General features: G+C 50.5%; 1 protein-coding gene across 2 annotated transcripts; it reads left to right on the top strand.

Annotated features, from left to right (window-relative positions):
* Positions 1–5,663: 5,663 nt before the first annotated feature.
* On the top strand, positions 5,664–18,396 carry LOC131585147 (C-type lectin domain family 2 member D-like). 2 transcript variants are annotated; one of them, XM_058850946.1, is made up of 7 exons: positions 5,664–5,793; positions 7,218–7,396; positions 7,782–7,838; positions 8,186–8,284; positions 8,379–8,554; positions 8,679–8,782; positions 9,174–10,646. In XM_058850946.1, exons 2-7 carry the CDS (start codon positions 7,372–7,374, stop codon positions 9,325–9,327), a joined length of 615 nt encoding a protein of 204 aa, XP_058706929.1. In that variant the 5' UTR covers positions 5,664–5,793; positions 7,218–7,371; the 3' UTR covers positions 9,328–10,646. The 2 variants fall into 2 exon arrangements, with proteins under 2 accessions (XP_058706929.1, XP_058706928.1); XM_058850945.1 differs by lacking the exons at positions 5,664–5,793; positions 7,218–7,396; positions 7,782–7,838; ... (1 more) ...; positions 8,679–8,782; positions 9,174–10,646 and adding an exon at positions 16,363–18,396 and having other exon boundaries at positions 8,417–8,554.
* Positions 18,397–21,741: the final 3,345 nt, after the last annotated feature.

Raw genomic sequence — 21,741 nt, 5'->3', positions numbered from 1 at the left:
GTACCTACGTGGGCTCAGGTGGGCCCAGGTGTTTCCTTGTGGGCCCCAGTGCATCCAGGCATTCCCAGGTGGGCCCAGGTGAACCCAGGTGTGCCAGGTGTGCCCAGGCGTGCTCAGGTGTACCTGGGTGTGCCCAGGCATGCCCTGGTGTGCCCAGGTGTGCCCATATGTGCCCAAGTGAACTGAGGTGTGCTCAGGTGTGCCCAGGTGTTTCCCAGTGGGCTCTGGTTTGCTTGGGCAGCCCCAGGTGTGCCCATGTGGGCCCTCCTGGACCCAGGTGTGCCCAGGTGTTCCTGGGTGTGCCCATGTGTGCCCAGGTGTGTCCAGTTTTGTCCGGTTGTGCTTGGGTGTGCCCAGCTGTGTCTGGGTGTGCCCAGATGTGCCCAGGAGTTCCCAGGTGTGCTCGGGCGCCCTCAGGGGCACCCAGGTGTGTCTGGGTGGCCCCAGATGTGCCTGGGTGTGCCCAGGCATGCCTGGGAGCATCCAGGCATGCCCACATATGCAATGGTGTGCCCGGGTTTCCCAAGTGGCCCCAGGTGTGCTTGGGTGTGCTTGGGTGTGCCCCAGTGTGTCCCAGTGTGCCCTCGTGTGCCCAGGTGTGCACTGGTGTGCCCTGGTGTGTTTGGGTGTGCCTGTTGGTTCCCAGTGCTCTGGTTTGCCCAGGTGTGCCCAAGTGTGTCCAAGTCTTCCCAGGTTTTCCCCAGTGTGCCTTGCTGTTCCCCAGTGTGTTTCGGTTTACCCAGGTGTGCCCAGCATGCCCCAGTGTACCCCAGTGTGTTTGGGTGTGCCCACTTCTGTCCAGGTGTACCCCAGTGTACCCCAGTGTGTTTGGGTATGCCCAGTTCTCTCCAGTGCCCTGGTGTACCCCAGTGTGCCTGGGTGTGCCTGGGAGTGCCCAGGTGTGCCCAGGTGAGCCCAGGTGTGGCTGGGTGTGCCCAGGTTTGCTCCAATGTTCCCAGGTGTTCCCAGGTGTGCCTGGGTGTGCCTGGGTGTGCTTAGGTGTTCCCAGGTGTGCCCAGGTGTACCCAGGAGTGCTCGGGTGTGCTCAGGTGGGCCCTGGTGTTCCCAGGTGTGATCGTGCATGCCCAAGTGTGCCCAGGTGTGCCCAGGTGTAAGCAGGTGTTGCCGGGTGTGCCCAGGTGGGCCCAGGTGTGCTTGGGTGGCCCCAAATGTGCCCAGATGTGCCCAGGTGGGTTCAGGTGGGCCTGGGTTTGCCCAGGCGTGCCCAGGTGTGCCTGAGCATGCCCAGGTGTGCCTGTGCATGCCCAAGCGTACCCAGAAGTGCCCAGGTGAGCTGGGGTAGCCCCAGGTTGTGCCTGACTATGCTCAGGTGTGCCCAGGTGTATGTGGGCGTGCCCAGGTGTGCCCTGGTGGCTCCAGATGTGCTCAGCTGTGTCCAGGTGTTCTCGGTTGTGCCCGGGTTTTCTCAGTCTTGCCCCCATGTGCCCAGGTGTGCCTTGGTTTGTTTGGGTGTCTTCAGGTTTGTCCAGGTGTGCCCAGGTATAACCAGATGTTCCCCAGTGTGCCCAGGTGTGCCCCAGTGTGTCCTGGTGTGCACGGGGGTACCCCGGTGTGCCCAGGTGTGCCCAGGTGTGCATGGTTTTGCCCCAGTATGCCCAGATGTACGCACATGTGCCCGGGTGTGCCTGGGTGAGCCCTGGTATGCCCCGCTGTGCTCAGGTGTGCCCAGGTTTGCCCAGGTGTGCCTAGGTGTGCCCCAGTGTGTCTGTGTGTGCCCAGGTGTGCCCAGGTGTTTCCAGGTGTGCCCTGTTGTTCCCCTTTGTGCCCGCGTGTTCCCCAGCGTGCCCCTGAGTGCCCAGGTGTGCCCAGGTGTGCTCAGGTGTGCCCAAGTGTGACCATGCGTGCCCGTGTGTGCCTGGGTGTGTTTGGGTATGTTTGGGTGTGCACAGGTGTGTCCCAGTGCTCCCCAGTCCGCCCCGGTGTGCCTGGGCATGCCCTGTGTGTGTTTAGGTGTGCCCAGGTGTTCCCAGGTGTGCCCGGTTGTGCCCAGGTGTGCCCCAGTGTGTTCCCATGTGCCTGGGTGTGTTTGGGTGTGCCCCAGTGTGCCCCCGTGTGCCCTGCTGTGCCTCAGTGTTCCTGGGTGTGCCCCAGTTTGCCCTGGTGTTCACTGGTGCACCTGGGTGTTCCCCGGTGTGTTTCAGAGTTCCCGGGTGCACCCAGGTGTGCCCAGTTGTGCACAGGTGTGCCCGGGTGTACCAGGTGTGCCTGGGTGTGCTTGGGTGTGCCCCAGGGTGCCCTGGTGTGTTCAGGGGGTGCCCTGGGGTGCGCCGGGGAGCCCCAGTGTGTTTGGGTGTGCCTGGATGTGCCCAAGTGATCGTGGTGTGCCCCGGTGTGTCCAGGTGTGCCCCAGGTTGCCTGGATGTGCCCAGGTTTGCCCTGGTGTGCCTAAGTGTGCCCTGTTGTGCCCATGGGTGCCCAGGTGTGCCCCAGTGGTCCTGGGTGTTCCCGGGTGTGCCCCTGTGTACCCCGGTGTGTTTGGGAGTGACTGGTTGTGCCCCGATGTGCCCCGATGTGCCCTGATGTGCCCAGGTGTTACTGGGTGTGCCCGGTTGTGCCCAGGTTTGCACAGGTGTTTCTGGGTGTGCCCGGATGTGTCCTGGTATTCCCAGTTGTGCCCCAATGTGCCTGGATGTGCTCAGGTGTGCCCGTGTGCCCCCGTGTGCCTGGGTGTTGCAGGGCAGAACCCTGATAGCCTGGTCCCACCCCCAAGGAAGAAGGAGCCCCTGGGGAAGCTGTACCAGGTGGGGCTGCTGCTGCTGCTGGAGACATGTAAGACGACAAAAAGGATGACAACCGCTTCCTCCACCTGGCCAGTGGCAGCTGATGATGATGGACTTTGATTCTGGCACCTTCTTCTAAGCCAGGCTTCACAGCAAATTTGCAGATCAGTCCAGACCCAGGGGGATGCTCCCAGATTTGGGCTTTGCGCAGCCTGGCTGGCAACCAAAGGTTCCTCCTTTGCTTGGGTGGATGCAGCTGATTCTTCAGTGGCTGAACAGCTGGTTTTTGGCAGGGCCAGGGACATGGGCTGGGGGGGTTATGAAATGGGAGTCGGCTCCTGGCCCTGCCAACATCCCCCACCACCCTCCATGCCTCAGGAGCTGGGGGAGCCAACCCGACACAAACAAACCCCCATGTCAGGAGCACAGGTAGGACTCCAGAATCTGAGCACGGCTGCTTTGCTTTGCAGGCAAGGAAGAGCTTGAGCTGCTCCACTCCCCTGCTTTGCTTTGGGATCACCATGATTTTGGAGGGCAGTGCAGGGGGAAAGGAGAAAGCATGGGCTTCCCTCACCCATGGGTGGATTTTTCCATAGCATGCAGGTGTTGGGCCTTTCTCAAGCCCCTGACAGAGATGAGACTTTTTACAATTATTTCCTCTTCCCCTTTTTGTCTGTAATCGATTTTCATTAATTTGTTGTTTGTTTTTCCAAAGGAAGCATTCTAGGTGGTGTCCAGTCTGGATCAGGAAGTGCTTGGGACCAGCTGTGGTGTAGATGGGGCGTGCCCTTGAAGAAGGCTGAGGACATCATTTGGGACCAGCTTTTCTTCTGGCAGTGGATGGCCCCATCTTCTTGGCATGTTGGGATAAGAGCTTTTGGGAGATGGCAGTGGGCACATCCTGGCACAGGAACATCCTGCTCTGGGCAGCTGCTGAGGGGCTGGATCTGCCATGGCTGGCTGCAGGCTGGGCACATGTCCTGCCCTCCTGCTCTGCTCCCAAAGGCAGCAGTGATGGGCAGCTTTGGGCCCAGCCCTGAGCATGGCCAGCATAGCCTGGGCACTGCGGGGGCTTGGGACAAGGGGACAGGAGCCTTCAGCTGACGGGCGGCTTCTGGTTTCTCTCCTTGCAGCTGGGCTCTACGGATGCTGAGGCTGCTCTGGGCTCTGCCAGGGCTCTGCTGGTGGTCAGCACTGGGCCAGAATCAGCCAAAGAAGCAACAGTGTGACCTACAGCAGAGACTTGCTTGAACGGGGGGAACAATGGAAAAGGAGGGTGAAGAAGGAGGGAAAAAGTGAAGCTGGGATGGAAGAAGGACAGTTCCATGGGTGTCCACCCTTTATCTCCCACCACTTAAGCCCTGGAATGAATCCCTAGGGCTCAGGGTGGACAATGAGGGAGCAGATCCATGCTGAGGGGATTCTCCCCCATGTTATTCCCGGTGGGGTTCTTCCCACCAATCAGCCAGTTCTGCTGTGGCTGTGGGGCAGAGGGGATGGGAAAGGAGTGGGAGGAAGAGGAGAGAGAGAGAAGGAAGAGGAGCATGAAAAGGAGCAGAAGAAGTGAGAGGGATACTGATCACTGTGTCCGCAGCTTCCCCGGCCCCAGGAGCATCGAACTCCATACATCCCTCAGGTGAATGGGGAGGGAGAGTTTGCCCCAAATATATTGGGAAGTCTAGCAGGGATTTTTTTGGAGGGGTGTTTGGAGCTCTCAGATTCTGGAATCAAACCCCAAATATTTTTGCATTTCCCTGGGAGGTCTTCTTGGGGGGGGATGAGGGTGTGTTTGGAACTTGCAGAACTCCAGAGATGAGCCTCGAATGCCCCTTGTGGGGACATTGTGGGAGGTCCATGTAGTGATCACCCAGTACTGGTGGGGCAGGACATCAGTTCTGGGAACATCTGGGAGAGCCAGGAGAGTGTAACATGGGACCCCCACAGTTGGGAAAGTGAAGAGGGGTGATACCAGAGTTGGAGGACCTCTGGCAGCCTTGAGGGGTGGGGGAACACAGAGATGAGGGAGGGTCAGGACCCCCGACCCTGAAAGGAGTAGCAGGGAGAGCAAGGAGCCCCAAGTGCCTGGAGTGAGGGCAGCTTGAAGAAGGTGACCCTGGGACAACCTGGGAGTTGAAGCAGATTCAGGGGAAAAGGAAACCCTGGACCTCCCAGCATGCCTAAGCAGGACTCCAAAGTGGGGAGATCACTAGGATCCATGGGGATGCAAGAACTTCAAAGGAGGGAGACCAGCTAGGGGGAACTCCTGGGAAGGGTTTTTTTGGATTGATCCAGGAGAATATAGAGCAGAATGAAGTGACCATAACCCCCATCCAGTTCTCTTGCACCACCGGGAGGGAATAGGGGATAAAATGAAGCCTCAGAAGGACAGAGGGGTGGGGAGATGAGTTTTACTAGGATTTATTTTAATTCTCATTCTCTTGTTGTGATTCGACTGGACACAAATTTAAATAATTTCCCCAAGCTGGGTCTGTTGTGTCCATGGCAGTGCCAGGGGAGTGCCCTCTCCCTGCCCTGATCTGAGCATAAGCCTTTCCTTGGGTGTTCTCTTTCCTGTCTGGCTACTGAGGAGTTGAAAACAATGGTTGGTCTGTTGTGCATGGGCTGCTGCCCTTGGGGTCCCAGAAGAAGCAAAATTACGAGCAAAAATAATCCTAATAAATAAATAATCCTAAAAAAACACTGGTTGAAAAAACCAATAATGAACAGCCTTGGTGGCACCAGGCACCCAGTCAGGCACAAACCATTACATGTGGCACACTGGGAATGTTAAACATAAAGCTTAAAGCAAACAACAGTTTCTGGAGGGTGCTCTCTACCTCTTTGCTTTTCCTGGGAGCCGTAGGGCAACACGCTGGGCATAACAGCCCAAACTGCTGGAGCACAGCCAAGTGCTCAGACTGTGACTATGAACTCTTTGCCCTCATTCCCAGTGTGCGTTAAGCAGCCTCAGAAATCTGTTTCCCGTCTCCATGAGTTCATATTTACACAGCCTCAGGGATTTGGTTCAGTCTCCATGAGCCCAGCTGTGAGGGTGAGTTCTGGAAAAGCAGCTTCTCTCTGTAAAACTCAGGGCTGGTTGAGTTGGCACTGGCTGAAACAATGCCAGGGATGGGATGGAGCTGAACACCCAGACCATGGCCTCATCTTTGGGGGGATTGAAATAACCAATTGATGAAATAAATGTAGCAAATTACAGAGAAAGGGGGATAAAACCCTGAACTCACTACTTTTCAGCTGGTATTATTAAAGATTTTGCTACCATGGGGTTGTGGTTTGAGTGTCTGGATGTGTTTTTTGGGTGAGCTAGTTTTTGCTGCCTTGTAAGTGCTTTTCAGTGATTTTATTGGGTTTTTTTCAGTCCCTTCTAGCTTCTGCAGCAGTGCCTTTGTGGTGGGTTAGTATCTGGGGACCCTTAGACCCCTTGATGGTGAGCAAAGCCACCCTCAGCAGACACAGGTGTGTCCCTGCACTGCTGCAGGGAAGAGGCCCTCAGCCTAAGCACCACTTCTGCCCTCCCCAGCTCTGCTCCCTCTTGCCTCTTTGCAGGTATGAGGTGGGAGAGGGAAAACCTGCATCATTTCTCTACTTCCAATCTGAGAGACAGTTTATTTAAACGTGAATCTTGTTCTGGAATGGAGTTGGAGCCTTTCCCTGGAGCAGAGTCTGTGCCCAGGAGTGGGAAATGGCTCTGTATGGGAAAGGCTGATAGGTTATATCACCCCTAAATCATCCATGGCACTTGTGGCCTGTGGTTGAAGGGGCCAGTGTTGCACCTGGGAGGGGGTCTGTGAGCTGGTGCCTCCTCACTCTGTAGACTGAAGCAGCTACTTTGATCTAAAACAGGTGCATGAATCGGTGGGAGTCAAGAAATCTGGGAGAGAGGAAATAAGAGGAAAAGCTTGGAAGGAGAAAAATTTCTGTGCCTCCAACCTCTTTTCCCCACTTCTTCCTCCTCCACCAGTTTTTCACCACAAGATGCAACCTGGAGCAGAAGGAATTGGGGGATTGGGAGCAGTAACAAAACACCACATCAATTAAACTAAAATTCAAGCATTTGGAGGGAAAAAACTATCCTTTGGGGTCTTACCTTTGCAGACATAGGCAGGTGGTTATCACATGGAAAATACATATATATTAACCTGGGGGAAGTACCAGGTGCAGAGGCTGGTAATAATTTTATTTACAGTGATGACAAAAACATCTGCTGGGCATTCATGTGAGGGCTCTATATAGTTGTAATAAATATCGAAACACTTTGCAGTTGCCAGTGACTTGACTAGCAGCCTCCACAAGTATTTCCAGTCTGTGTCAGTCAACCCTTGCTCTGTTTTTCTGATTTTTTTTTCCTTATAAATATTCAGCAAATTGTTCTGGGACCAGCTTTGCTTTGCTGAGCAGAGCTGTGACTACCCAGGAGGTTGGGAGGATTATCAACTTTTTGTGTTTTTATTTTAGGACTACAAGAGCATCCTGGCAAAGCTCCAGGAGGGAGCAGGATCTAGTTGGGCCCTGTGAGCTTGAGGTGTTGTCCAAGATCACCTCGTGTTGGGAGGAGCTGAGGGACATTCTTGTCCTGGAGGGTGCCCCTGTCCCCTCTGTGGCCCCGGGGATGGCAGAAGACACTTGTGAAGAAGGTACAGAGGCAGTATCCCCTGCCCCCGCTTCTTCACGAGCTGCCCTGCACAGGGTGGGGAATCAGGGTTGCCTCAAGCGGTGCCATCCAGCACCTTCTGGGGTGCCCTGGATGGCCTGGAGTGGGGGCTGGGACTGAAAACCCCTCTTGACTTGTACAAGCACCTTTTCAGGGCACTGAGAGCCAGCAGATTGAAGCAGATTGAAGCAGAGTTGAAAAAATCAAGCAAGTCCTGATTTTTGAAAAGCTGCAATTGTGTTTTCCTTCCTGCCACAAACATAAATGTGGCAAAGGAACAATGATGTCTGACTGTCCTAGGAGAAAAATATCGCAAATCAGGCCTTTGCCACTCCGAGTGTGAGTCAGAATTTGCTTTGTTTGTACAGGTGGAGACTCGGCTGCTGTGATGGAGCTACTGCAGGAGGGAGCAGAGGGAAGGACCAGTAAGCCCCAGTTTGATTGTGGGAATGTTGTCTCAGGATATGGCTCAGTGTGCTGGGGGAAACTAAAATGGTCAAAGGTGCTGGGGGAGGGGGAGTAAGAAATGTTGAAGTGTTTGCAAGGTAAGGGTCTAGGGGATGGCTCCCATTACATGGTGGATGGGGGGACAGAGGTGATGCAGGGAGGTTGGGCAGCCTCGAAAATCCTTGGAAGCCCCCTGGACTGAACTTGTGTCCCACTGGGAGCTTCCAGTGTGTTTTGGGGCTGTGTTGGAAGTTGTTGAAGGAAATGTGAGAGCTGGAAGAACATGGAGTTCTCTTCATGCCCTTCCCACATTGTTTGTCCCAAGATTTCAGCCTCAGGTGCACCAAAGACAGAAAGGTGACCATTGTGGTCACTGTGCTCACCGTGGTGCTGCTTCTCACAGTTGTCATCATCGCACTGGCGGGTGAGTGGCTGACGGTGCAGGAACCACCCAAAAGCCTCCTCCCTGGAGAAAACTCCCAGCATGGGTCATTTGGGCATGTTGTGCTTGTTTTCAGCTAAGAAACACCAATCCTGCACTGCTCCAACCCTGCCCAGTTGCTTGGAGAGTGGGATCGGCTTTGGGAACAAGTGCTTTTACTTCCTGGAGGAGGAAGTGGACTGGGAAGGGAGTCAGCACTTCTGCCTCTCCCGCCAAGCCCACCTGGCCACCATCGACACCAGGGAGGAACTGGTAAGAGAAACCCCTGAGGAGGTGGTGTGGAACAGCCTCTGGGGAGCAGATTTGGAAACTGCAGGAAATTGCCTGAAGGCAGTGGCGTGGAGGTACCTGTGATCCTTGCTTTCCCCACCTCCAGAATTTCCTCCTGCGCTATGGGAACTTCATGGAGTACTGGGTTGGTCTCCGGAGGGAAGGTTCTGGACCTTGGAAATGGCTCAATGGTTCCCTCTTCAATGCCCTGTACGTCCCGTTTTCTGAAGAACAAAACCATAGCCTGGGATGAGCCGGGGCAGGGGCTGGATGCAGGAGGCATAAGTAGATACAAATCTGATGAGGTGGGAGCAATCAAACACTACTTTCCCTGGTTGTGCCAAAGCATTCAGACACAACCCATGGATTTGTGGGATGCAGATGCTGATGGGGGCCTGAGGGCATCCCTGGATGAATCTCCTGGGACCAAGAACATGAAAATATTCCCTCTGTTGAGAAGTGGAAGGTAGTTTGGGTTCTTCATGGGAATTTTGCTTGGGAGGTTGGTCCCTGCTCCTGCAGCACTGTTAATCTCTCTGAAAACGGGGATCCCTCTCATCCCATCTGTGTCCCATGAGCTCTTACTTTGCTGTTGATCCAGGTTTGACATCCAGGGCAACGGCCACTGCGCCTACACGAACTCGCACAGGATCAGCAGTGACAGGTGCTCTGAGATGAAATTCTCCATCTGCAGCCACCTGCAGAAACACCCCAGTGAAGTTCAGAAGGATTCAGAAATCCTGAATTCCACCTGAAACCTCCCTTTTAGCAGAGATCCACCACCAGCTGCTGTTAATCCCACACAATGTGGTGCTGAATCTCTGTTGTTTGTATTTGTTTAAATTTTAGCTAAAAAGAACTCACAGGTTGGGATGAGTCTGTTTGCTGAAACTCTCTCAGTTAAGATAAGTCCATTTGCTAAAGTGAAAAACAATGATTGTGCAAAAAAAAAATCAATCAAAACCTCCACTCTGGAGCAGGTGATGAAGAGGCAAACTGGGAAGGGCTTGCATGGGAGAAGTCTATGGAGGACTGACCTCATGGAAGGGACCCCACCCCAGAGCAGGGCAAGGACTTCTCTCCCTGTTGGGGAGGTAGCAGTATGAAGTGAGCATAACCCCACTCCCATTCTGCCTGCACTAGTGGTGGGAAAGAGGGAGGGAGTTGGGGATAAAGTGAAGCCTGGGAAGGAGGGAAGGGTGGAGGAAAGGAGTTTCATTAGGATTATTTTTGCTTGTCATTTTGCCTCTTCTGGGACCCCAAGGGCAACAGCCCATGCACAACAGTCCAAACTGCTGGAGATGCCCTTGGCCACATTCCCTGTCTGTTCCACGTTCCTAGTCTCTTCTGTGTCATTTGGCTCTGTGGGGCTGGGGGCAGCAGTGAGACCCAGGGCAGCCCTGGGGTAGAACAACCCTGAGCCCCAGATGAGCCCATTCCCCCAGTTCCAAACAGAGAGGCTGCAGGTTGCTCCCAGATTGGGCCCAGTCACTCCCACTATGGTCCCTGTAGTTCTCATTATGATCCCAGTCACTCTCAGTATGATACCACTGTGATCCTGGCATGGCCCCAGGGGTTCTCATTCATCCCTAATATGGTTCCAGTCACCTCCGGTATGATTATTCCCACTATGGCTCCAGTCCCAGTATGATTCTAATATGAGCCCAGTCACTCTCAGTACGATGCCATTTCTTCCCACCATGGTCTCAGTTACTCCCAATAACCCAGTATGCTTCCACTCACTCCCAGATACTCCCAGTAATATTCCAGTTTAACTCCCTTTATGATTGCTCTATGATCTCAGTCAGTCTCTATAGAGAGTTTTTTAGCAGATGGTGGGCACGATATATTAGTAAAAGCCTGTCTGCACAAACCAGCCTCTGGAATAAGTCGTAATATTAAGGGCTAAAATCCTTGAAACTTGCTTGCAGAAGAGAGAGTAAAGCAAAACAATATTAATATGTACAAGGGAAAGAATGTAAACTTGTGTGTACTAGCCAATAGTGGCCTGCTCTGCCCGCGGACCCTGTAAAACCCTATAAAAGGTGTGTTAATAATAGAAATAAACGGTGTTCACAATTACTTCTGTGAAGAGTGATGAATAGCTGGCGGAGTTCTCAAGATCTGGTGCTCGAACGGGACACCCTGCGGGCAGGGGGGCTTCGGTGGGTCCACGCACGGTGGGACGGAGCCTTGGACCGAGGTTGGTGGAGCGGATCTGAGTGCAGATAGATGCTGCCTTGGATCGGTACCAGACAGGCGGCTCACAAATCAACAGGGGCGAGTCGCTGGGGGAGTCCGAGGGGCAGGGGTGCTGTAGAAGGGTCGCAACCTTCCCCCCTGCCGTGGGCCGTTAGCATGGATGTGGAATTTGCGGTGGTGGAAAAACTGCTTTTCAGCATCCTCGTTAAATGAGGCGGAGCAGCCAGGGAAAAGGACCTGGATAAGCTCATTATATGGGCGAAAAATCATGGGCATTTTGCAGTGCCCTCACTGCTTTTTGCGGTAGAAGAATGGATAGATGTCGGGAATCTGATGTGGGACACGACAATCATGGGAAAGAGTAAAGACGTAATAGCCCTTGGCTCAGTATGGAAAATTGTGCTAAATGCCTTAAGGGATATGAAGGCAGAATCCTCAGTAGCAGCAGCTGCTTTAGATGTCATGGCGCCGTCCGAGACGGACGCGCCCCAGTCACCTCCTGCCGGGTCCGTTAGCCGTTTGAGAGCATTTTTCGGAGTTGGGCATGTCCGGCCAGCGAAGGGGCTCACAGGGAAGCAGTGTAGCACCATGTCAGAACTTCTAAAATCTCAGGGGTGCTCTGACGCGGCTCCGGCTGCACCGGCAGAGCCTTCTCCGGCTCCGGCGCGCCGGCAGAGCCTAAGCCGGAAGTTACCCTGCCGAATGCGGATGTAGAAATGACGGCATCCCTGGAAGGAGCGGGCGCCAGCTCCAGCCATGCAGAGCCTGATACGTCAGCAGACACAAGAGCCACAAAGTGCAAACCAAAGATCTACCCTTCGATGCCATCTACCGTTCACTGGGGAAGACCGCAGGACATTCCTCTCCCCTCCAATGATGACATCTCTATGCACTCCGATGATGGACGGCTTGCAGCGGTTGCAGAGCCAACTGATGACAAGGCTACATCAAAGAAAGAGCTACTGGGATGGCAACAACAAATAGAGCAGCTCGTGCAACAGCTGCAAGCTCAGATTGAACAAACCTTATGTGCTAATAGAGCACAGCCTCAACAAGAGAAAGCAGCTCTGCAGCAAACACCGAGACAGCGAGCAGAGTCAGTTCAACAACTACAGGATATGCTGCGTCCTGAACCATCTGCTCCACCTTTGGAAACACTGTCAACACCACAACCTTGTTCTAGTTCTATCACCCTGGAGGAAGAGAAGAGAAAACACAGAGCACAGCAGAGGTGGTCCGGCATCATTCGAGATGCAATTCTTGAGGGAGAATGGCAAGCAGCAGGGGCAGTTGCTTGTCCCATTTTATACAATCAGCAAAATCCACGTTATGAACAGCATGACTGGAAGATCTTGCAGCAAGCCAAAAAGACAGTCACTGAGAATGGCATTAAATCTGAAGCTGCAAACACTGCATTGGATTGGCTGTTCACCTCTGATGTTAATAGTCCCATAGACAGCCAAAATCTCGCACATCTGCTTTTAACTCCACCACAGCTTATGGTGTGGGAGAAGGAATAGAAAAGTTCTAGAAGCCAATCGACCTCGAGATCAAAATGATGTATTATATGGACTTAATGCCGACATGCTCACTGGTTCAGGAATTTACAGTCATATGGCTGTACAGCTAAACTACCCTCTTGCAATGCATCATTTGTCTGCACAGCTTGCTCGTCAAGCCTTTAATGTTGTGCCTGATTCCAAGCCTCATCCTTCCTTCACAACAGTACGACAAGGCCTCACGGAACCGTATTCCCATTTCATCGATCGTCTGTCAGCAGCCCTAAAAGCTCAGAATGACATGACTGAAGAGGCAAAACAGAACATGTTTAAACTGTTAGCTTTTGAGAATGCCAACTCGAAGATAAAGCCTATCCTTGCCACGCTCCCAAAGCAAGCAGACGTGGGAGACATGCTAGATAGTGCCCTGCGAGTAAATCAGACGCAACAAGGGCAGCTAGCAGCCAATGCCATTGCAGAAGCCATCAAGCCAACTACAAGTCTACTTGCTGCTGCAGTCAGTAAACTGGGAAGCGGACGTAAACCTTCCACCACACCTTCAGCCATCTGCTATCGATGTGCCAACAGAGGGCACTTCCGAAAATCCTATCGAGTTCCCGTGTGGTGTGACCGATGCCAAGTAGACAATCATGCCACTACTGCATGCCAGCTTGCAAAAAACATGATCAAGAGCGCAAGGAGCCACCGCACGGGGACACAAGTTGCCGGCCCAACTCTATTCAGCAGTTCAACCCACCAGCAACCAGGGGAAGCCTGGGAATCGATTTGGCAGCATCAGTAGATGTCACACTCATCGACAGCACCATTCACAAAATCCCAACTAGAGTTACAGGACCTGTTTATTCTGTTACCAGTGCACTTGGTGCTTTGTTGATTGGGAGATCATCTGCTGGAATTGCAGGACTTATTGTTCTCCCGGGAGTCATCAATGCTGATTATACTGGTGAAATCCAAGCTTGTGCCTATATCCTAGCTCCTCCACTTACAATCAAAAAGGGAACAAGAATTGCTCAATTGGTGTTATTTCAAAAGGTGGCAACTGAGAAAGACATTTTTCGAAGTGCTCCTGGACGCAGAGCCAAAGGATTTGGGTCAATAGGAGACACAGTGGTGAATCTCGTTCAACAAATGAGTCATCGGCCAGTAATTGAAATCACCCTGTGCCACGGATCAAAGCAGCAAAGAGTCAAGATGATGCTAGACACAGGAGCTGATGTTACCATCATCAGCTGAGTTTGGTGGCCAAGAGAATGGCCTCTCCACAGAGCCTTAAGCTCGGTACAAGGTGTAGGAGGATACTCCACACCGCTGAGAAGTGTACACCCGGTCCAGTTCCGATTTCCTGAAGGACAGACCACCACCTTATGTCCATACGTCATGCCTTTGCCTGGAAGCCTTGGAGGGCTCGTTGGTCGAGATGTTCTCAGCCAGTTTGGGGCAACACTAACTCTTCCTAATCAATTGCTTTTTCAGTAGTCGCCACTGCTGACAGGCCACCAACCCCAAGGATTCAGTGGAAATCTAATGAGCCTGTGTGGGTTGAACAGTGGCCTCTATCCCAGGAGCGGCTAGCAATTGCGCATGAACTTGTCAAAGAACAGCTACAAGGAAAGCATATCCAACCATCACTCAGCCCATGGAATACTCCAATTTTTGTCATCCCAAAAAAGTCTGGAAAATGGCGATTGCTGCATGATCTATGCAAGGTAAATGACCAAATGTGGGCAATGGGAGCATTACAACCAGGGATGCCCTCACCCACAATGCTGCCACAAGAATGGCATCTTCTAGTCATAGATTTGAAAGACTGTTTCTTCATAATACCCCTGCAAAAAGAAGACACCATGAGATTTGCCTTCACTTTGCCATCAATCAACAAAGTCCATCTCAGAAATTTGAGTGGGTGGTCCTTCCACAAGGGATGAAAAATTCTCCAACAATGTGCCAACTGTTTGTGCACTGGGCACTGATACCTGTGCGGGCCAAGCTCTCCCAGATAATTACTTATCACTATATGGATGACATCTTGTTTTGTCAATGTGATCCATTCCAAGATGAAGATCTCACATTTATCACTACCCAGCTTGCAGCAAAAGGCTTAGTGGTTGCCCCAGAAAAAATTCAAAAACAAGCCCCATGGAAGTACCTAGGGTGGATTCTGACATCCTCATCAGTCCACCCACAAAAATTGGAATTAACCACTGAGATCCGCACCCTTAATGATGCACAAAGGCTTGTTGGAGATCTGCAGTGGGTACGGTCCGTTGCCGGTATCCGAAATGATGAGGTAGCACCCTTAATGAGCCTTTTAAAAGGTACAGACCCGCAAACTCCAATTACCCTTTCTGCAGATCAGAAGAGCTGTCCCATTTATCTAGGGAAGAAACTCCTTTCAACACTAGCAGACAGAAGATTGCCAGATGTGCCTTTAGGACTTCTAATTTGTAACCACTCCGTTGCACCATGTGCTATCATATTTCAGTAGCCTGCTTGGCAAAAAGTGAAAGGGGGAGAAGGCCCATCTAAGAGCCGTCGAGGTGCCAAGCAGCCTGCCAAGAAGATACAGTTAGTGCAATCAGCAAAGAAATATGCAGAGCCTTTAGCGATTCTTGAGTGGATTTTTACACCATATACGTCACCAATGAGTATTTGGCAGAGGACAGAAGCAATTGCTTATCTCATCAAAAAAGCGAGAACACGGATTGTGGAAATTAGTGGTGCTGAGCCGGAACATATCAGTCTGCCAATAACGGTAGAAAATTTTGAGTGGATGCTGAGACACTCAGAACCAATTCAATTAGCGCTGCTCAGCTATCCAGGAACTGTACACAACAGGCAACCTCGAGATCCACGCCTGCAGATCATCTTAAAGCAGCGGTGGCTGCAACAGCCCAAAGTCACGAAGCAGCTGGTAAAAGGCCTTACAGTATATACGGATGCAGGAAGTCGGCAGAGAAAAGCAGCCTGTACCTGGCACGAAGGCTCGAGTTGGAGAAGTAAAACTACAGATGGAGATGCACATGACTCACTGCAGACATTAGAACTTACAGCCGTCGCATGGGCATTGTCTCATTGGCGAGACAGTAAGCTGAACATTGTATCAGATTCATTGTACGTGGTAGGAGTGGTACAACGTATTGAAGATGCTCTTATCAAGCCACCAGATAATAAGCGATTGTGTCAACTATTTTTTCAAATCAAAAGGGCTATAGAGGACAGAAATGAGCCCTGTTGCATCATTCACATCCGCAGTCATCAAACAGAATTAGGTCTTGGAGAAGGCAATGCAAAAGCTGATACGCTTGTCAGTCCTATTGTAGCGGCACCAAGAGACTCTTTCGCAGCTGCAAGAGAGAGTCATGCTCTCTTTCATCAAGCCGCAAAAGCCTTACAGAGACAATTTAATATCAGCTTAACAGATGCACAAGTCATCATAAAATCCTGTCCACAATGCAGTCAATATGGAACCACTCTAGGCTTAGGTGTTAACCCTAGAGGTCTTCAAGCCTGTGAAATTTGGCAAATGGACGTAACACATGTGCCTGAATTTGGTTGCCTCAAATACGTACATGTTACAATAGATACCTTTTCAAAAATGATTTGGGCCACTGCACAAGCAGGAGAAAAAAGCATACATGTAATTCGACATTTGGTAGCGTGCTTTGCCGTAATGGGAGTTCCAAAAGAAATAAAAACAGACAATGGGCCTGCATATGTAGGAACACGAGTTTCTCGGTTCTTACAAAAATGGGGAGTCAAACATGTAACGGGAATTCCTCATGTGTCAACTGGACAGGCCATTGTAGAGAGAGCCCACAGGACCCTAAAAGAGTATTTAAGTAAGCAAAAAACATCTGAACAATTAGACCCTACCATTCAATTGTAGCAAGTGTTATTCACTCTAAATTTCCTCAGTTTAGCTGGAGATTTAGAACAACCCCCAGTGGTCATTCACAAGAGTCAAGTAAAGATGCAAGCTACCCCAGAGGTTAAGTTATACTACAAGAACCCAAAAACAGGTATCTGGGAGGGACCGAGTTCATTGCTATTTAATGGGCGTGGTTACAGTTGTGTTTCCACAGATGCTGGACTGCTGTGGGTGCCTAGCCGATGGACAAAACCAGCCACAAAAGATCTGAAAAACAATCAGAACATTGATGCCCTCAGCCAGTCTCTGATCAGCTGCCAGCTGACACCACGAGAACAACAGATGTTTCAGGACTGAATCGTGTCAAGTCATAGTCTGTTTGTGAGAAATTCCTGTGAAGATCTGAGAAGAGTGCAGACACTCTATCTAATTGTGTACGAAACAAATTTTAGCTGTGTGCTTACCCTTTTAGCAAACTGCTTTCACGCTTAGACTACATATATACCAGAGCACATGTGTTAAAAGTAGATAGATAATAGTTAAGACGTTTAGTTTGTGTAGTGATTATTATATTAGTATAAGGTGTAAGTATTTCCCCCTTCGAGAGCTAGTGTAACCATCTTTGAAAGTTCATTTAACAAGTAGAGTTTTAGCCGTGAGCTTGCAAACATGATGTCATTTGCATGGGACAAAATGCTTATGGTGATTGTGCTGTGTGTAACCCCAACCAGCTGTCTGCTGACTAACATCCAAAAACGACAGAACATATGGGTCACCTTAGCACACCTGACCGGTCAAAAATCAATGTGTTTGAGCCTAGCCACACCTGGAGATCCTTTTCGCACCTGTCTCATAGGAGTCCCTGAATGGGATCCTCCAGCATTTAAAGGTTTAGTTAGCAACGAGACTCGACTGAATCGATCGGTAATACTGCAAGGGTGCAATCACACCACTGGTTTCACATCTAGACAGCTTGAAGCCTGCTGGCAAGTGAAAATCATTGAGGTTCTTAATGTTACCATGGAACCCCCAGAAGAGCTAGATCTGCTAGGTTCCACCAATACCTCAGGTGGATGGATGATGCTTGAGCCCCCGACGAAAAGTCATCCTGACAAAGTAACACAGTGCTGGGCTACAGTCAACCCCATAGTTGATCTCGTTACTGCCACTGAGAGTAAAGCCTTTTACTTACAGTGCAATCTCACAGGACGACTACCAAAGCGATTACCTAGTTCCATCTTCCTAATCTGTGGGGATAGGGCATGGAATGGAATTCCTGCTAGTCCACATGGAGGGCCATGTTATCTTGGAAAACTTACTTTGTTCCATCCAAGCTTACATCAATTGCTAAATGTGGCTAACAAAATGAAAACCAATAGACGGTCAAAGCGAAGCCTAAATGAGTTACAGTGTAATGATGTTAGAAACCCAGACTTTTGGAATTGCAGTATAATATGGGCAACCTCCTTTTTCGTTCCAGGAGCAGCTGCCGCTAAAAGTCTAGCCACTCTAAAAAGGCTCGTTTGCTGGACTAGAAAAGAACTAAACTTAACATCCACAATGTTAAGTGAACTTTCAGCCGATGTAAGCAGTGTACGTCATGCAGTATTACAAAATTGAGCTGCAATTGATTTTTTGCTCTTAGCGCAAGGACATGGTTGTGAGGAGTTTGAAGGCATGTGCTGCTTGAATCTCACTGATCATTCAGTCTCCATCCATAAGCAACTACATCAGCTACAGGATGGGTTACATGCCCTGAAAGAAGATAGTGACCCCATTGGAAGTTGGTTCACCAGCTGGGGCATCACTGGATGGTTGAGGTCTCTTGTGCTGGAGGAGGGACGGATGCTATTTATAGGGTTAATGGTGATAATGCTTGTGAGTTGTATGTTATCTTGTGTTTGTAAAAGTGTAGTACAAGTCACATCCAAAGCCTGGTTTATGCAAAAAGAGGGTGGGGGAATTATAGAGAGTTTCTTAGCAGATGGTGGGCACGATATATTAGTAAAAGCCTGTCTGCACAAACCAGCCTCTGGAATAAGTCGTAATATTAAGGGCTAAAATCTTTGAAACTTGCCTGCAGAAGAGAGAGTAAAGCAAAACAATATTCTTGTGTACAAGGAAAAGAATGTAAACTTGTGTGTACTAGCCAATAGTAGCTTGCTCTGCCCGCGGACCCTGTAAAACCCTATAAAAGGTGTGTTAATAATAGAAATAAACGGCATTCAAAATTACTTCTGTGAAGAGTGGTGAATAGCTGGCGGAGCTCTCAAGAAGTCTCAGTCTCTCCCAATAAATCCCAGTTACCCCCAGTGTGTTCCCACTCACTTCCAGTTGCTCTTAGCAGATTGCAGCATGATTCTAGTTGCCCTTAGCCACTCCCAGTCACCTCCAACATGACGGTGCCTTGAGTGTAAAAATATTGCAGTTTGAAAGTTAGGCCTGAAGTATTTCTAAGAGAAGTTATAAATCTCAATAGACTGCAGGACAGCAGATTTTCCTAGAGGATGTACAGCATCACAAAGACTTGATCAGTGTGACTGCAGGTACATGAAGCTTTGTCCTGTGCCACTCTAGGATGTCATGAAACAAAACTTCACCTGCCACCACCCCTGTCACCCTCTGCCGCTGAAGCTCATTGGACCCTGTGTCCACAAGAGCAGACACAAGGTCTTTCTGCTGCTCCCCTCTGTACAAATCCACAGAGAGCTGGGATTTTTCCAAACTATTCTGTCTCCATTGTTCCTTATTCCTAAAGAACCAGCACTCCCTCTTGATGAACACCACGAGTTCCAGGAATGGCCACCAGCTCCTCTTCCTGCCTAGAAATCTTGAAACTGTTTATAAATGCTGCTCCCTTCAGCTCTGGGACAGCCACTCTGTACACAGAGCTATTGAGAGCAGGCCAGACTATTCACGATTCTTCACAGAAGTATAGTGAACGCTGTTTATTTCTATCTTTAGCACACCTTTTATAGGGTTTGACAGAGTCCGCAGGCTAAGCAAGTTACTATTGGCTAATACACATAGGTTTACATTTTTTCTCTTATACACAAGGATATTGTTTTGCTTCATTCTCTCTGTTTCAGGAGAGTTTCAAGGACATTAGCCTTTAATATTGTTGCTTATACCAAAGGCTGGTTTGTGCAGACAGGCTTTTACTAAAATACAAAATATTCTCTACACAGAGGTGGGAAAAAAATCCACTGGTTTGGATTCTCATCAGAAAACTGCTGCCAGGGTTAGAGATATGGGGACAATCTCTGTCCATCATAGATTTTTCACAGATCTCTACATGGGGTGTGCAGAGACGGTTTTTGTATAGAAAGAAAGGAAGCACCATGTGTGACACTTTCCCTCTCCATGTTTGTTCCCCGTCCATGGATATGAAGACATCCAAGAGCCCCTTGCACAGACAGACCCTTCTGTCCCTGGATAAGGAAGGGCAGCAGTGGGGCTGGGCAAAGAGTCCTAGACAGGGGTGAGAGCTTGCTCCAGCTCTGCCAGGCCCTGGCAAGGCTCAATGCTTGCTCCTCCAGAACAGGAAAGCCCTTCAGCCTTGTTCCTGCCCAGAGGGGCAGTGCTGGCCTGACAGCACAAGTTGTTCTCCCCACAAGGTGCAGGAGGTGAGAACAGAACCCTTCCAAATGCTGCCTGGAATCACAGCTCTGGGTGCTCCCCAGGAACCTCAGCTCTTGCAGCTGGTCTGAGACCATCCTCTGCCCCAGGCTGGAGAGGATGCAGTGGGAGCCCAGCTGTGCTCTGTCCTGAGGCCATCCTATAGGGAGAGCTGCACACAGGCAGGATTTAATTCCCACAAACAGCCAAGGCAGGGGTGTAGGGCAGCTGCTCTAGTCCAGCGCACAGGTCTAGAACTGCACTGGGCTCTGGGGCTGAGGCTCCCTGCAGAGGGTATGACTCTGCTGGGCCACAGGAGACAAATCAGCTCCAGCTTGAATGTCATTGTGGTAGGTGGGTGGGCTGGGAACAGTGAGGAGGGTGAAGGGCAGTCACAGAACTCGTTCTGTTGGAAGGACAAGGAAAAGAGAGTGGAAACACAGCAGTGAGGACAGCTGAGGGCTGCAGAGAAGCTCTGAATGACACTGTAACCTCTCACAGCACCCCTGAGACATTGCTTTTGTGCAGCCAGGGACAAGCAGAGCAGAGTAGCCCAAGCCCTTCCTTGCCTGCAAATCAAACAAGCAGGTACATGGCTTTTGGAGTTCCACCTCTGCTCTCCCCATGGAATTTTGTTCTGGTCAGGCTATCTGCCCCCCAGCCCAGGGCACAACAGGTGCTGCTGGCAGGGTCAGAAGACAGCTCCCATTTTGTTACATTACTTTTGCTACACGCCCCTGTTCTCTCAGTGCCCTCAGGCCCCACCATAAGGCTCCAAAATCTGTCTCAGTTTTCGAAGACAGGTGTCTGCTAGGGAGGGCAGGAGCCTCCCTTGGAATGAAAATGTAGACGCCCTCCCTCCGAATTATTGTAATTCTGAAATCAAGGGGCTCTTAGGCAGAGATCTGGGGATAGGAATAACAGTTCTTCACTAGTATGTATAGGCAAACAAACAACAATAACTACAGCGTTAACAACAAAATAGAACTAGGGACCCTGTGACAGCCTTCTTGGCCCAGATGGGAGGGATGGAGGAGAGGCTTTTCTTCACAAAACCCCCTCGGGCAGTCGGTCCCAGTACTGATGCAGGGCTCTGAGGAACACTTTAGCTGGAATGGTACGAATGAGCAGAGATCCTGGGCTGGTGGATGAGGTGTATCTGCAGCAGTGGCTGGCACTGCCACACATCCTGGAAGGACAGGGAGTGTGAGGTCCACCAACGAAGAAGGAGGAAGGAGGAGAAGAAGCAGCAGCTCCATCTGGGTGATGGTGAATTCCCTTCTCTCCACAGCCACAGCTCCCAGCAAAGGTGTCCTTCTCTGAAGCTAAAGAAAACTGCCAAAACTGTCCCCGCTGTCCCTTTTTCCTGCCCCCCTTCCCCCTGGGCCCAGCCAAACTCACTGAGTTTCTCAAGCACCCACCAAGTACCAGCAGTCAGTTTTTCCCCACAACTAATGGGTAAAAATTCCACAGATGAGCCAGAACTAAAGGAAGGACACCTAACCCCCAATATTATCCACCCTGAATTTTTTCCCATACCAAAATGTTGCATCAAATTTTAGACCTTTAAATTATATACAAACACTCACTCCCTTAACTATATATATATGCACATGGAGATACAGATAAAAGTACAATGTCATGGGTAGTTCACCCGAAAACAAGGTCCCCTTGAGGTATGCACAGTGTCTCTCCATCGTTTTGCATCACCCACTAGGTGCAACCTGGTCCCTGAGCAAAGACAACCCCACAGATGGGATTGTCTTTGCTGGAGGCATAATTAACCCAAACAGTTTTGCCCAGCAGACCTCTCATAAGTACCACTGGAACCTTATCTCCATCTGTTGTTCTAAAGGGTTCAGATTGGGCAGGGCCTGCTCGGTTAGTGGAACCTCGGGTGTTCACCAACCATGTGGCTTTTGCCAAGTTAATCTCCCAGTTCTTGAAAGTCCCTCCACCCT

Source organism: Poecile atricapillus, chromosome 15 (assembly GCF_030490865.1).
Source record: "Poecile atricapillus isolate bPoeAtr1 chromosome 15, bPoeAtr1.hap1, whole genome shotgun sequence".
NCBI lineage: Eukaryota > Metazoa > Chordata > Aves > Passeriformes > Paridae > Poecile > Poecile atricapillus.
This window is presented reverse-complemented; position numbering and strand designations above follow the sequence as displayed.